The sequence below is a fragment of the Coturnix japonica genome, chromosome 15 (genome assembly GCF_054131305.1).
Source record: "Coturnix japonica strain WE chromosome 15, WE-NBRP24, whole genome shotgun sequence".
Classification (NCBI taxonomy): domain Eukaryota; kingdom Metazoa; phylum Chordata; class Aves; order Galliformes; family Phasianidae; genus Coturnix; species Coturnix japonica.
The window spans coordinates 11362609-11378809 of NC_140677.1; the positions used below are offsets into that span (position 1 = coordinate 11362609).

The 16201-nt window shown below is 37.9% G+C and overlaps 1 protein-coding gene across 1 annotated transcript in view; it reads left to right on the plus strand.

The window, feature by feature from the left end:
• Window positions 1-16201, plus strand: part of ARHGEF3 (Rho guanine nucleotide exchange factor 3) — a 92602-nt gene that overhangs the window by 35412 nt on the left and 40989 nt on the right. The window contains exon 4 of the mRNA XM_015875027.3: window positions 8515-8577. Coding sequence (XP_015730513.1) covers window positions 8515-8577 — 63 coding nt within the window. The remainder of the gene's footprint in view (window positions 1-8514; window positions 8578-16201) is intronic.

Here is a 16201-nt window from a genome sequence, read left to right on the forward strand (position 1 = left end):
AGCACCAGCACCCTGCAGGCTCCAGGATCTTGCACTCAATCAGGAGAATGTGTTACACTTTTTCTTAAAAGGCTTGGGAGAATCTCTCTAGTTTCTGAACTGCTGCTGGAATTGTGCAAGAAATGGTGAAAGCTCAGTGTGGCCAGAGCTGAGATCATTGCCATCATAAGTGTGATCAGAAATTTGGGCACACTTGGGGGAGAAAGGTGAGCTGCCTTAGATTTTTGACTTGCACAACTTTTGGGTTGCAGTTGTGAACTTCAGCATCTAACATTTAATCCTATGTTCTGGATCTTGGCCAGAGCTTTTTTCAAAGTATTTATTTTTCAAGCCTGGGTGAGGGATTACCAAATTCTGATGGCAAAGGATTAGGGTTTCCTGTGATGGGATGAGTTCTTCACTTGTAGAGAACTCCCACAGATAAAATCAGACTTTGCACTTCCTTGACATGTCCTCAGATGAAGAATTTGGGCCCTCTGCCAACCTCATTGGGCTTGAATTCTGGGCTGATTCTATAGCAGTCTGTGCTGAGCTCTTGTCCTCATGCCTCTGTTAATTTAAGAGCTGTTTAGCAGAACCCTTAACTTCTGGAATTTTTCTGTGAACTGGATGTTTAAAAGCTTCACCCCATATATACCAGATGTTTATTTTCTGACTGAGGCATCTATATTTAGAGATAGTTGTGCTCTTTTGAGTTAAAGGCAGTTGCAATTATTTGAGCACCGAGCATGTAGGAGGAGGCAGGCTGTGTCAGTTATTGAATCCCAAAGCTCCCTCAAGCATCTACCAACTACTTGAAATGCATCAGTGTTGCGTTTACCTTTGCCATACCACTGCCAGTCTCTTCACACTGGTTAGCAATTATTAATGCACTTTTATCTTCAAAAAATATTATTCAGAGCGGTCTGTGGGGGGAAAAAAAACAAGCAAAGCAGAGAGAGACGTGACGATATGTGTCACTCAGCTGATGATAGTACTAGTGTGCTGCATGACAGGAAGCGAGACAAAGCTATGTGGCCGCGTGGGGAGGAGTTCCTGCCGAAAACCGAAGGAGAAACATAGGGACTTCTTTGCAGCAAAGAGTTTTCACTGTCACACTGAAGATTAGGAAACCTCCTAAATCTGAGTACAATACGAACTACCTCATGGTGTGGTGTTGTTTTTTTGTGCATCATCAGGTAAGTGTGTAAGTGTACACTCAGGATTGCACTATGTTTTATTGTTTGCTTGCATGGCATTGTAGCAAGTTGAAATTGTACAGATAATGCTTCCAAGTGTGGCAGGATTAAAAATTGTGTCAATGAAAAAAATAGTGCTTAGCGGGAATGTTTCCTTCTGTAAGAATGGGGTTTCTAAAACATGTTGATAAATGTACTCTGTTATACCCAGTGCAGTAGCTGATGGTTTGGTTTTCTTTGTGTGCTGGAATTTTATTGTTGTGGGACCGTGAGGGTTGATGAGTTTTGTGGTTTTTTTTTTTTTGCTTTCCATTTGTCTATATTAACATAAATAGGTAAGTTTGTCCATCTCTGCTGATGTAAAACCTATCTTTTTTTTTTTTTTTTTTCCCCTGATGTTAGAGCTCAAATGGGAACATTTAGAACAATACTGATAAGTTTATGCACTGCCAAAGTGAAAGCTGTTAACAGATCTTATATAATAGTATACTTACAGAGCATAATTACTGTGCTGTGCTTGCATGTGTGTAAAGTATCACCTGGAAAACTGTGCTTTTAGACTTTGTATCTTGGAAAGTAGCAAGACTGATAATAAATACAGGAAATGGTTAGCATTTAATTCTTGACTATACTTGGTGACTTGTGGGATTTTAATTTTGGGCTATGGATTACGAATAAGAGTAGTGCATCAGCATCACAACTGGACAAATCTGACATCTAACTTTGCAGCTCTAATCCTAAATCATATCATCCTGCTGCTGGCTGCAGAGCCTCTTAGCTGAGAAACAAAGTTGTTTCAAAACATTTGTGCATATGTTGAATAAAACCCACTTTGAAATTCTTAAAGGTGAGGAGCCAGAATGTGAAGGAGGGCTCAGTTCAGTGGCCTGCATGCTCTCATGTTTGCTGCAGAGAATGTGGCTAAAATACACTGAAGCTTAAAACTACTTTCTTACTTGGATGTGTTGTGTTTTATGTTCCCTTAAACAGAATTTTCAGTAAGAAGGGAGATGTTTTATGGCAAATTTACTGCTCTGAATCTTTTAAGATCATATGTGGAATGATTTATGTGCTTCTGACCTATACTGTGTTTATGAGAGATATACAAAAACTGCAACAGGCTCAGGAAGTTTATCAAGACAGTCTGAGAAATAAAGAGTTATTTAACTTGTGAAATTTGCTTTAATAGACTTTATGCATTTGATTTCTCAGTGTTTATTAAATAGCTCAAAAGTGAGGCTGCTGATTACTAACTGCTGTGCTGTAAAATTGATGTAGTCTTCTTGGATGTACTTAATATTCGTATTTGCAATATGCACATTTGGTTATATATTTTGGTTGTTGCTTACTCAAAAAGGTATAGCAGAAGAAATCTAATAAATGCTATGGTTGTCAGGGAATGCCAGGGGTGATGTGTGTCTGTCTGTGGTGTAAGATCATGTGCATTCTCTGGTGTATTGCAGAGCTCACACTGACAGCTTTCAAACTGGGTACATATTTTACATAGAGGAACCTAACCTGTCTGTGGTTTGAATGGCAGAACAGCATAATGATGCTGAATGAAAGAGGCTGAGGGAAGGCAGACAGTGTTAGAGCAGTAAGGGGTGGCAGCTATTTATGCAAATATAAGCCATTAAAAGCCACGTGGAGGACTAGCTTACAGAAATTTTCCTTCTGCTGTATGTGGTTCTGGTGCTGTGCACAGGAACAGCAAAGTGAGATTTTTTTGTAATGAAAAGCTCCTTGAGACTCTTAAAGTTCTTAAAAAAGAAAAGCTAAGGAAAAAAGAAATCACTAGAACAAATCTGTTTTTCAAGTGAGAAAGTTTCACTGTGATTTCCATTCCACAAACAAAAGCCACACACAGGTGATGCAAGTTTGGAAGCAGAAGTGGTGGTTGACAGCTGTGATTTCATGTTCAGCTGAAGCCAGAGCAGCTCTGTGCAGCCCAGATGGGGGAGGTCTCAGACCTTCAGGAGCACTGTGCCTTAAGATAAAGTTCCTCTAATTTTGTCTTATTCTTGGTTTTACTACTGGGTCTATAATAAAGTCTCTCAATGTAAACTTAGAAGGTGACGAAGCTCACCCTCATCAGGTCACTGTGATGGAGATGCAGGCACTGTTTGCACACTGACTTCTTTTATCACTTGGGACACAAAGAACTGGATGTAAAAGATTACAGCTCAAATGGTTTGTGGAAGTACAGGTGAGTCTGGATAGTGTATGGACTCATTTAAATTGCTTCTTGACTTTTGTTTCTACGTAGGCAAATTTAGAATCCCTGGATATTAGTTGTAATTGTTAGTTGAAAGCGTAATGAATGTAGCCGTCTTCAAGTCTGTCTTGAAGTTCTGACTCAGTAAAGGTCATGTAATAATGATTGCTGATGACTCATTTAGCAAGGAATTCTCAAGGAGAAAGAAGTAAAAATATATTTAGTTTATTTATCTGAATTTGGTTCACTTTGTAGGACACTGAAGAAGTTTCAGCATGTTCAGCCCTCAGATTCTGCTGTTTGATGCTCTCCCTGTCTGTGAAAAGGGGAAGGAAGAAGGTTTAAATTAAGATAGAATAACTATCAGTCCTCAAACAAAGCTCTGCTGATCCTTGTCCTTACAGCATCCCGTACATGCACACCCATTTCCTGTTGTTCGTGTTAAACACACTGAATGTAATTTTGATTTCATTGTTCACTTTGGTGTTCATTTCATATTACATGGACTGGAAAATCTCAAATCCGTTCTGACAGCGTTGTAGAAATAAAACTTAAATTTTTTGCTCAGAGAGAGATGAAAGGGAGCTGCTATTTTGCCAGGCAGAGATGTGAAAGACAGCTTCCCAAGAGTCAGTGACTGTCTTAGGAATTTTGTGCTGTAACAGATTTAGGGTCTGTCATTTTCGTTGTGTTTTTGCTTGGGACACCAAGAACTAACAAGTTGTTACTTCTTCTGACACTCATACAGCCCATCAGCTGGGTGAGTGCAGGGTGGGACATAGCACCCACAAACCTGTGGGCAATCAGGTCACCTCCTTCAGTAGCAGTTAAGCTTTTGCTTAGGTTTTTGTGTCATGACAAGTGAATCTGCTCTGTCTCATATTCAGAACAGTAGAGGGCAGTGGAAATGTAATGGAACTTATTCCATATATAAAATTTCAAGGAATTTTTGGTTCTCTGTGCAATTTAAGTTCTTGTGGAAAGGTAACATAGAACACTGATGCTGGGATATAGGGCAGATAGTGCTTCTCCTTAAAGTTTTGTGTTAGAAATCAGTACTCTGAAGTTACAGCCCAAGAAGGCATGTGTGGTGTGTGCTGTTCAGCTGGAAGGAGGACAGTGTTTTTTCCATGCCTCCAGGCTGTTGGGCAGCTGAGGAGGTCAGCTGGTGCTGCTGTACAGGTGGGAAAGTAGGCTGTCGTAAGGTAAAAAAGATGATCATCTTGAAAGATGGTGGATTAATTTATCTTGAAACTTAAACAATGAATGATCAGTGTTGTGAAATTCTAATGGGTAAGCTCTGAACCAGGTTTATCAGGAAGACTGTATTCAACAGGAAATCCATAGGAGTCTAGCTTCTTGTTGCACAGATGCTTGTGTGATTAATATGACATGGTCTCCCGCTGTACACTTATTCTAGTTTCAAGAACTTGACGTTGCACCATGTCATTTTCTTTTTAAAGCATCTGTGCCTTCATTTCATCTTAGAAACTTGAATGTCAGTGCAACAATAATGTAATAGCACGGAAAACAATCCTTCATGGGGGCTATTCTTGTTCCAGTGTCACAAGAGTTCTGGCTTTAAGCTGGGTAAGGCGATGCTGTTGCCTGTTGTAGTTGACTTCTAGAGTCTGCCATGTGAGTTTATATCCCACCACCTGTGGCAGGAAATGTTAAATTAAGTATTATTCAACTAGCCTCAAGATAGAAGGTCATTAATATTTTGCCTTGTAATTTTATACCCAATCTAAGCTTGATTCAATGCATACATTGTTAACTGCAGCGAGAAAAAGGTTGAAAACATTGTCAGAGTCTTCTCTTGTGTTACAATAACCAAAATGCTTATCTATTTTTTTTAATAACTCTTTATATTGTGGCTGTGTTATTTGTCTTCTTCCTACTGAAGGCCATGCTGTCCTAAAAAAAAACTTAACTGGTGACTGTCACGACCGTGGATGATTGTAAGCAGTATTAACAGAAACTTGGGATACTTTGTGTGCATGGTAATGAAAAAGAATTAGAAAATCAGTCAATCTCTGCTGTGCTATGCATGGGCCAGTACTGGTGATGTATTGAGTGAAGATTCGTGTTGTCGGTTTTGGCTTAATGCAGCACTGTGTGATGATATAAACTGGCATGATAAATCTAATGCCATATGATGTGTTTAGAATTTGTTTGTCCAAACGACAAATAAATATATCAGTGTGTCAAATAGGTGTTCAAGCCCATTGAGGACCCTGCTTACTTAAGTTCTGTCAGGAAGTTCTGCTTGTTCCTTAATGTGCCATTAATGTGATTTCTGTTTTGGGCTATAAATTAATTTCATTGTCTGACTCTCAGCTTTACTCTGCCCCGATTTTGTGCAGTATGTACAGCGTGTATTCACAGAAACTTCTGGGCTCACTGTATAGCTATTTCTCTGTACCTACATACTTCTAGCATCTTTTTGAAAGGAATGCACACCAAATTATTGATATAAAATGATATGACCTTAAATATATGATGGGGAGCATTATTTAAGGGCTAATTTTCTGGCACGTGAGAGATAAAGTGGTCAGCTGCCTTGCACTATGGCAACTGAGCCTGGAGTTGTAACTCCTTTGGGTAAGAAGTGCTCACAGGGAGCAGGGATTAATTTAATGAGCAATATTGAGTGCAGGCTTTGCTTCTTAATCCACTTATTATGGGCAAAGAACTGTATCTGGTAGCTCAATTACTGGAATAAGTTTTGCCATGTTGGGTTTTTCCCCCACCTTATACTGTGATAATAACCTTTGGAATTCTTAGAAAATTAAAACATCACCAGCAGTTGATGATGTTTACCGATTTCTGTATGAAATGACTTGGCTAACAGTGTCCCTGGGATAAACTTTCAGACAAAAATGTTTGCTTTTTTTTTTTTTTTGGTTTGGTTTGTTACTTGTCAGGAAGTAGGAGTGCTAAAATACAGCAGGGAAAGTGGTCCTTTAGGATCAAAGCTGAGAAACATTCACCAACCTATGTGGGCTGTCCTAGTTCCCCCAGGGTTGCTGCTTTCCTTACAGCTCTTTTCTGCTTTCATCTCTCTTGGTCTGTACATCACAGCTGATACGAGTCTGTTTCTACTGAGTGTATTGAGATATAGTTAGATAACGTGTGGGGTGTAAGGCAGTATTCATGTACTGTTTTATGCTGTGCTTTTCCTCAGTAGCATTGCATTGTTTGCTTAGCCTCCATAGATTCTACTTTGTGAACTGTAGCTCCATGTACTGTTTAAATGCAATGATCCAAAGCTTACTATGTAGTTGCTGCTGGATAACTTCACTATTAAAGCCACAGGGTGTCGTTTCCTCTGTGTTCCCTCTAATCCTGCAGTCTTCCTGGGGTGCCTGTGCCTCTCTTAGTTGGCACTGGTTCTTGATAGGGCTCTGCTGTGTTAGAGCCGCTATGCATTGTTGAACAGGAGCTGAGTGGCTGCCAGTGAGGGAGCCTTCAAATCAGTTATTTAAAAAGAAACAGTCCACTTGTGTTCTTGTAATTTCACTGTTAATGAAGGGGAACGTCTGTTCCATTACAGGGCACAGCACGCATAGGATTTACTTTAAAAAGAGACAACAGCTTCATGTTTTTGTTGGCTATACTGTGTTTGGAATACGTACTGAAGCATCTCAGTGATGATGATCAGGGTCTTCTGATGTTGATAGCTTCTGCTGCAGAACAAGATTCCTGTATTTTTCTCTGAATGATGGATTGACCATCTTTTGTTTTGCATTGATTCTTCTGGACATAATTCCAATTTCTGCAGAGTGAGGCTTAATTACTTGATTTTACACCATTTTTATGCTCCTGTGGCTAATGAATCTCAATCTAGATTTCTTCAAAGAAGGCAGCAAAATTGTAATCAAATACAGTGCAAGTTAAAGGTCTGCTCTAAACTAGTAGGTAAATACAGAAACTTTCAACAACTCTACTTTTGTTTTTAAACAGCATGAAATAAAAACTTCTGGATATTATAATGAATATTCTTTAACTTGCTGTAGCCTTAATAGTCACAGGTATAGTGTGTGTACATGCAGTGCATCTGTACTTCCTATTTTATTACCTTTCTTGACTTTAAGATGTGTGTAGTACTTCCGTGAGATTCAGAAAATAGAAATGGCTGCCTTTACCTTCATAATGTGATGATCCTGACTTGTAGCTGATCTTTGGCTATCTCAAAATGTGGGATTTCATTATGGCGTCAGCATGGTGGTTTTTTTGTTTTTTTGTTTTCTTTTATTAAGTGCTATTCTTTTGACTTCTGTAGACTGGGAACTGAATCTCAGCTATTGCAAATGCTTATCTCTACTTGACAGCGGAAGACAACACAGCTGGATAAATAAGGATCATGTATTCAGTGACTTCTCTTGTTTCCTAAATCTTCCTGGTCTGTAAGAAATGCAGAGCTCTGTAAAATGAAATTTCATACTTCTGATTTGAAGGGCATGAAGATCCGCCTCATGATGAACCTGTGAAAGGGCATCAAGAGGAGCTGTCACTTTTTCAAAACAGGAGCTACATGTAGAGCAGAACCCAGTCACTGATGTGGATGTTGAAATCCGAATATATGTTTATTTAATTCCTGCAGTGTATTTCACCTTGCCTTGTCATAATACTGCATTGCTTGCCTGAGGAGAGTACTTGATCATTGAATACATGCTTTAAAAAATGTAAATAGTGACTTTCAACAATGTTTTTTTTCCCCTCCAAACAGATTCATTAGCTTCAGAAATTACCACATCCAGTGCTGAAGTACAATTTACATCATGCAGCGATTACTCACAATTCTACATAGATAGAAATAAAAGTGTATTATTTTAAAAACAAAAAGTGATAGATAAATAGTGTTAAATGAAAGTGTGGAAGTTGAAGTTACCCTTACTCACTTTGGGCACAAAACGAAAACATTTAGTTTACTTACGCTGATAGGGTTTGAACATGTGAAAATAGAGCTTAACTTCACACCTGTATTAATTATAATGACTACTGAAGGTAGAAGTACTATGTGTATGTGTGTGAGATTTCACTGTGTGTAGCTATTTAGAACCAGGCTATTGGTAGTATTCATGAAAACTGAGCTTTTCTTTTCATTTTGTTTTATAGAAGAAACGAAAACAGAGTACTCAAGATGAAGATACCATCAGTATCTGCAGCTTGGATACAAGTGTGAGTGATTTCTTTCCTTTCCTTTTGCCTCTTCTTATAAATAAAATTTGGATGTTATTGGTGCTCTGAAACAAACCCGTTTGTCCTTTTGGCTGTATTGTTTTCATGCACAGCATGAATAATTTATTCTGCTTATTTAAAAGAAAAGGTGTTACCACTTTTCATTTTTCTGTAGGGGTGCTTTTAAAGTGGAAAATGAGAAGTTAAAATGATGGCAGTGGATCTCTTATTAGTAAATAATTATCAGGGCAAATGGGCATTGTGAGTACAGGACTTAAATATAGACCTTTTGTCCTATAATGTGGTACATGAGATAATTTAGTTCACTTAGGGCAGTGATGGATACTGCTGGTGCTGTGAAGCTGTGTAACATGATATTACTGCAGTTATGTGACCTTGGTGCATTGTTTTTGAAGTGGCCCACTGAAACACAGCTATGATTTTCTATCACATTTCAGATGTTAAGAAGCCAATAGCAAATACGTTTATAAATTACATGGTTTTAAGCTACATGGATATTTTAAAATTTATTTACTGTTTCTGAACTCCTGAGTTTTTCTTACTTGTTTTTGTATGTAAAAGTGAAACATTGACTGCTCTGAGTTGGTTAAAACTAATGTTATTGTTTTTTAAAAAAAGGCAACATTTCACTGATCAAAGTCTGCACTAGAAAATGGATCTACAGGGACAAAAACAGTTCTTCTTTTTGGTGGATGTTGAATCAAAGTTTGCATGAATGTAAAATGGTGGAGTACACCACGTTGTGTGCAGTTTCCAATATAAAACTATGACTTCTACCATTTAGCATTTGGTAGTATAAATCCATGGAAGTAAAAGAAACGGAGATGAATTTCCCATTCCCCCTGGTGTTTTTATTTTTGTTTTCAGTGTTTTTTTTCTCCCCCACAGTCAGCTGTTGAAGCAGGTTTCCCTTTCTGTAGAACTTTCATGCAGTATAGACAGAAAAAGTAAGTTAAAAAGTAGAGAATAAAAGTTTTGGCAAATCTTTCTGTATTAGCAGGTATTATACCTACTGCTGTGATTTCTTTAGCAATCAAATTTGGGTTTTGTTTAGTATGAACATTTCTTGAAGCGCTTAAATTTAAGGGTTCATCTGCATGGATGTGTGCAGACCTGCCAACTCCCACAGGCACCTCAAGTTGACTGGGTAGAAGCCTGGGCCGTTCTGGAGATCACAGGCTCATGGCAGCCTGACCTGAATTACTGTGCTAGTTAATCCTGGTAGACGGGGTCAGTGCATCACCTCAAGGATATGCCCTGTGTTGTTGGTAGTTGTATCTGTTGCTTGTTTCTCTTCTGCTTGCCTTTGGCAGTGGCTAATGGAAAGTTCTGGCAATCTTCAGCTCAGTCCAAGTGAGTAAATGTACAGCACCTTTGTCAGGAGATAGGAAAGAGAATGGGTTTAACCGTTCAAAGACTGGAGCTGCTTTGTGCCCTGGAAAGCAGTATGCTTATTCAGGTATCTGAATCTCCCAACAATTTACCTCATCGTTTGTCTACAATCCTTTTATAAAAATAGACATGTATCTGAATGACTGACTGTGGACAGAAACACCTGCCTTTTGAAGTGGAATCAGGCATGACAGTTTTCTTTCACAGGAAATGCTTGTTGGTGCTTTGCTGACTCAGGACGAGGACTGGTAACCTAAGCATGTCAAATGATCTTTGTATTTGTTTAGTGACCCAGACTGGTATTGATGCTTCAGGAGTTGATAAACTGGCTTATTAAACTGATGAGTTGGTCTTGGCTCATGTTATCGCCAGCTTAAAGAAGTGGATTTGTAAATCCACTCAATGTCAAACAGTTAGTGATAACTTGTGACAGATGTGTCCAGCGGGCTGAAGGCTGATGAGTGTGTGAATATATGAAAGTAGGGCAATTTGAAGTTTATTTTTAAAGGAAAAGGTATGTATTCTTTTGCATGTCTTTGCTCATGTAGTCTTCCATGGAAAGCCTTACTTTTATTCTTGGTATACAGATAACTTGTAGTGTTTCATGCTGTGCTGTTAAAATGGTGTTATATTCTAGAGCGATTTGCATATGCTTATTCATTAACAGACATACTATTAGCATGATGTATGCAGACTTCAGATTGTATGGATAATCCTGCTTGGAGAATGGGGATGGAGAGACAGAGACAGTTTTCAAGGTCATATGGGGCTAAGTATTTTTTTAATTTTAAAACTCTATACTCCAAGTCTACAGTTCTTTATTTCTCCACATACAGGTAGAATGTCTCTCTTTACTTAAAGTTTGAAATTAAATTTACAGGTTTTTCTGGTTGTGCTTTCATTTTTTTTTTCTTTTTTTTTCCGCTTTTGTTCTTTTCTGAAACCCAGGCTTTGAAATGCAGCTCTTCAATCTGTGCAGTCCTTTTCTAAATCAGATCTGCTGCTGGAAGAGCACAGGGATTAGGATCAGGTAGCCAGATTTTGCTGCGCTTTGCATCCTTCTTGGAAACTGCACAACTCTTTACTTTCTGCAGCTGAACACTCTTTGAGAAAATTTTGGACTATTAGATATGGTTGATATATTATGCTATAAAAGCACTGATGGATAGAACCTCTTATCTGAAGGCTCGTGTAAAGCACTTAGCAAGATGTTTAAAAGCAATATATTTTTATTTGCTATTGCAAAGAGGGTGACTACAAAGTAGTCACAATGTTGTAATGATGATAGATGACGTCATGTTTCTCATGAGTGTCAACTCTATAAAAACACAGGTAACTTGGAAGGTATCCAGGGTAGCAAGCTCATAAAAACCTAATACAGCACTTGAATTTTCAAACTAAAATAATGGGTTTAGCCAGAATCAAATCTTCCGGAGAAGGAAAAGGGCAACGTGAAGTTTTTCTCTATCAGTTGTGTGCAGAATTTGTTGTAAGCTCCTGGACATTGCTTCCGTTCTCTTTGAATATTAAAATTATATATATAGGCATGATGAACTAAATAAGAAAAACATTTTTAAGGAAGGCAAAATTCCCTGTGTGAGGTGTCAGAGTTATTTATGTTTGCTATATAAAAATTACTGAAAGCAAAACGTCCAAATGATAACTTACTAGAGTTTCCTGAAGTGGAGCAATCTTAAAGACTTATCTATCAACTTGCAAGTTAATCAAATATGCTCCAATGTAAACTATGAACAAAAAGATACCCAGACCTGAGCAAGATGAATATACACCAGTTCAGAGTTCATTAATTTTGATTGCTTTTAGTTCTGAGTGAACATTTGTTATGTATTTGAGAGTCAATGTAACTGAAGCATTCTTTGACCTAATTAAACTTAATTATAAACTCAATAATATTTGATTGCTAAGGTATGGAGAGGTAGCTTTGAAAGCTTAGAGGGGATTACATCTGCATCATCTTATCAAAGTTGAGATAATTAAAATACATATTGTATCTGAGTCTTTTTATTTCCATTAAATTCTGATGTGTTATGTGTTCATAGTATAAAAGCATTCAGCTTGTCCAGTAAGATGTATACAATATGCTTGAATTATGCATGGCTTATTAATTTTGCTCTATTGCATAGGCGGTCAGTGCTCCATCTGGATTCTGACTTTATAATAAAAGGGCTGTTCTTAATCCATTATTAATCCATCATATGATTGGTATAGGCCAGACACTGTCTGCTCTTGGTATTATTTGAAGTATTGTAATGTCATTTTTTAAGGCTTTGTTTTGTTATTCTTTGTATTTCTCATTAAATGAGGCCTACGAGCACTTTGTTTTAAAAAAAAAAGTATAAAATGCCAGTTATGCTGCATTCTTGTCCTCCGGTGTTGTAATGATCTCAGATTTCCTGTGTAGTGTTGCAATGCAGTTGCTCTTTATTGACATGCACAACTTTTCAGAATATGGCTGACTGTTCCTGTAAGTCTTGCAAGCCTTGCAGATAATTCTGGTGAAGATAACAAATGTGTGAAGAAGTTGCACAGCTTCAGTGCTGATCTGTCTATACAGTGTTGGCACATGTGTGCAGCTGGCAAAGTAAGGAAATGATCTCTTGTACCAATTCACCTGGATTCTAGTAATTAAAGCTGACCTATATTAAATGAAATGAAGACTACTTTTCTTTAAGGTTTTCCTCAAACTATAACAGTATCTTACTGGAGCTCACTAACATCTATTTATCTACCTCTGTTTACATTTATGTACAAGACCTACATTGAACAACCTGCAGTGCAGAGACCCCGCTGGGGTAACTGTCCCCGTTGACCCTGGGAAAGTTATTCTCCTTTACTTTTAATGAAATAGATCAGTAAATAAAAGTGCTTTAGCTAATGAAAATATTTCACAAATTTAAGATGACTCTGCCTTCACTCAGTACAACTCTAATGCAAGAGTATTCAAGGATCCTGTTTGTTTTAAAGGTTCCAAAAGTTGTTTCTTTAGTGATGTGTGGTGTTAAACGTGTGTCTCAAACAAGATGAGGCCTGTTTACAGATGAAAAAGGAGTATCTGAGAAAAAATTATCTGCACTGTAGGTGGGGTATATAATTGAGAAATGGCTGAAAAATGGGGATAAGAGAGGCGAAAAGCAGTTTAGTGAGGTAGACTGCAGTCATCTTGTCTCTGGAAACTACTAATGTTTCAGAAAAATAAATGCTAGTGGTCTTTTGTTAGTGTGCATGAATAAATGCTCGTTACATTGCATTCATTTAGAACAGTAAGTTCAGAAATGATAATAAAAAATGGAAAGAAAGATTAGTCTGTAGAATTTAAACCCAATATGTTCCTCCACTGTCATAGCAAATATTATTCCTTTTTTTTTTTTGTTTGTTTGTTTAAAAAGCTGATACTGGAAAACATTTTCATCTGCCAAACTCCACATGTAAAATCTTTGAGAGATTAGAAGATCTCTGAGGTGGGACAAAAGGAAGTGTGCCCGCTTGCTCTTTATGAACTTAACTAAAAAGGCAGAGCTAGACTAGACAAGTTGTTGGGACATAGAACAGTAGGGGAAAATCACAACAGAAGTTTCAGAGCTGAGGTTGTCTGAGATGTGCAAAAAGATGCTTTGAGATTCTTTATTATCATGCAACGTTGGCAGATTAGACATACAATGAAATCTTAGAGTGGAAAATAAAGTAAGAATTTGTGAGGAAATAGTTATTTCTAGAAAGCAATTTTTCTCATTATATTTTTTGTGGTGAGAAATACTCAGTAGTTGAGTTCATAAACTAGAAATATACATAACTGGGGAGGAAAATACAGGAATGGTGAAATACTTAAAGGGAGAGAGGCATCCAGAATACCCTTGAGATAATGCAAAGCTATTGCTTTTGCCATCAATTTCAATTGCTAATCAAAGCTTAAATTGACATTGCGTCTTGGGAGCTGCAGAGGAATGGTGGTATGAAACTGAAAATACCAGTTCTTAGTTTTAGTGTTGTTTTGTTGAGGTCAACTGTGGTCACACAAGTTTTTTCTTCTGCTGATTATAAAGAGAAAAATGAAATAAGGTTTTAGCCCCAAACCAGAAACATTTCATCCAAAAGATCCATTCAGTCTGTGTGCTTTACTCTGAACTGCAAGAAATTACTTCCCTGGAAACTGTGTGAGACTAAAAAGGACTTAATCTTCGGGAAGTACACTGAAATGATTAGTTTTAGAAAGCTGCAAATAACACCTCATTGATGTCTCTGATTCAGTTGGAAGTTGAAACATGGAAAATAATTGGTGAGGACTGCAATATTAATGTAGATCAGATTCCATTCAGGCTGACTGCCCCATTATTAACTGAGGATCCTAACTGAGCATAGCAGCTGATCCTTGGTTCTGAGCTCATGTATCACATGGTGGCAAGTGCTTAAAAGCCCTCTTGGCCATACCTACATAAGCTGCAGCCTAGCACTTGTGAGCTACAGCATTTGTTCTGATAGGCAGAAAGTGAATTTTTGATTAATTGTATTTAATGTCTGTTATATCCCATGTTGTTTTCTGACCAGTGACTATACAGACAGATTGTGGTTAGCAGGGCTGTATTTTTCAGTACTATTCATATTTCATTGCAGTGTACTAATTTGTCAAATTGATTGTTGTTTTCTTGAATGGTGCTGTTTCCTTTTATGATATCCCTCTGCAATGAAAACAGGCAATTGAAGTTTGAATTCAACGTAAATTGCTTGCAGGCTACAGGACCAGACTTGATGTATGATTATTTTCAACATGGTAAAATCAGGAACATTTGTGAGCAGAGATTAGGCAGATATTGCTGGCAGCTGCAGAGTTGGCCATCACCGTACATTGGGTGTGCACTGATTGACTTGATGCAGATTTGCAGAGGTGAAGTTGTGTTTTCGTACATTTTCATAACAAACCTGAGATGCTCTAGTTTGGTGGTTGGTGTGCTTAGAGATCAAAATTAAAACTGGTGTTACTTCCACAGTAATGAATCTAAGCTAAATTATAAAATACAGGATCTTTTTTTAAAGTTTAATTTTATATATCACTGATAGCTGTCTTTTATACTGAACATATAATATCAACAATACAGACAGTTTTTTAAGAAAAGGAAGGCTCTGTGTAACCAATGCATTGTGTAGGTCTGTTAGTCATCTAGTGCTGTTAGGAAGGAAAACTTTCCTGAAGACTGAAAATCCCTGATCCTGCCTCAGTTCCTCATCCGCTGCCCAGCAGCCTCATTTCCTTCCTCATCCCCAGCCTTGCTGGGTGTTTCTGCATTCAATGACTTTCCCAACTCTGCTGCCCAGACTTGAATGCTCTGTTACAACTGAGTGCTCCTAGAGTTGGGTAATTAACTTAAGCTACAGTCCCGTATCTATTGGGTATAATAAAAGCACTTTCCCCACAGATAATGTTTTTAATGTTTGTTCATCCGTTATAATTCTAGGTCTGTCACTGCAGAACTATATAAACCATTGCTAATAACAGCCTTTATGCTGTATGCTTATATGATAATGTCCATGTTGCCAGCATCATTCTAAGATTAATAGATCAAACAAAGATTCTGGTTAAACAGACAGACTGAAATGCAAGAAAGGTTTGAAACATTTACTGAAATGTTTGTTACAGTATTTGTTTATTTTCTTTTATAGGACAGGGGAAATGGATTTAACTAAAAGAGGAGATTTAGATTAGATGTCAGGGTGAAAGTTCTTGCTGAGAGGGTGGTGAGGTGCTGACACAGCTGCCTGGAGAGCTGTGGGTGCCTCATCCCTGGGGGTGCTCAAGGCCAGGCTGTATGGGGCCCTGGGCAGCCTGAACTGGTGCCTCACTCAGTAGTTGATAACCCTGCCTGGGTCATGGGGTTGGAGCTAAATGATCTTCGATGCTCCTTGCAACGCAAGCTATTCTACAGTTCTATGATTTATCAACTCTTTAAGCCTTTCATCAACACTAATGTCAAACAAATTTTAAGATCTCAGACAGGAATTTTTTACCAGTTGGAACAAGGAATATATCAGTGTACACTATTACCCAAAGGTCACTTCAGTGCAGGATCATGTCAGAAGGCACGATCAGGTTAGTCTCAGTGTTTATCGTTGAAGTTCAACGTGCTTTTTAATGAAATTTCATTATTTTTCTCTGGGGGCATTTTTCACTGTCCTTGTAATCTTAGAATATTATCTCTGC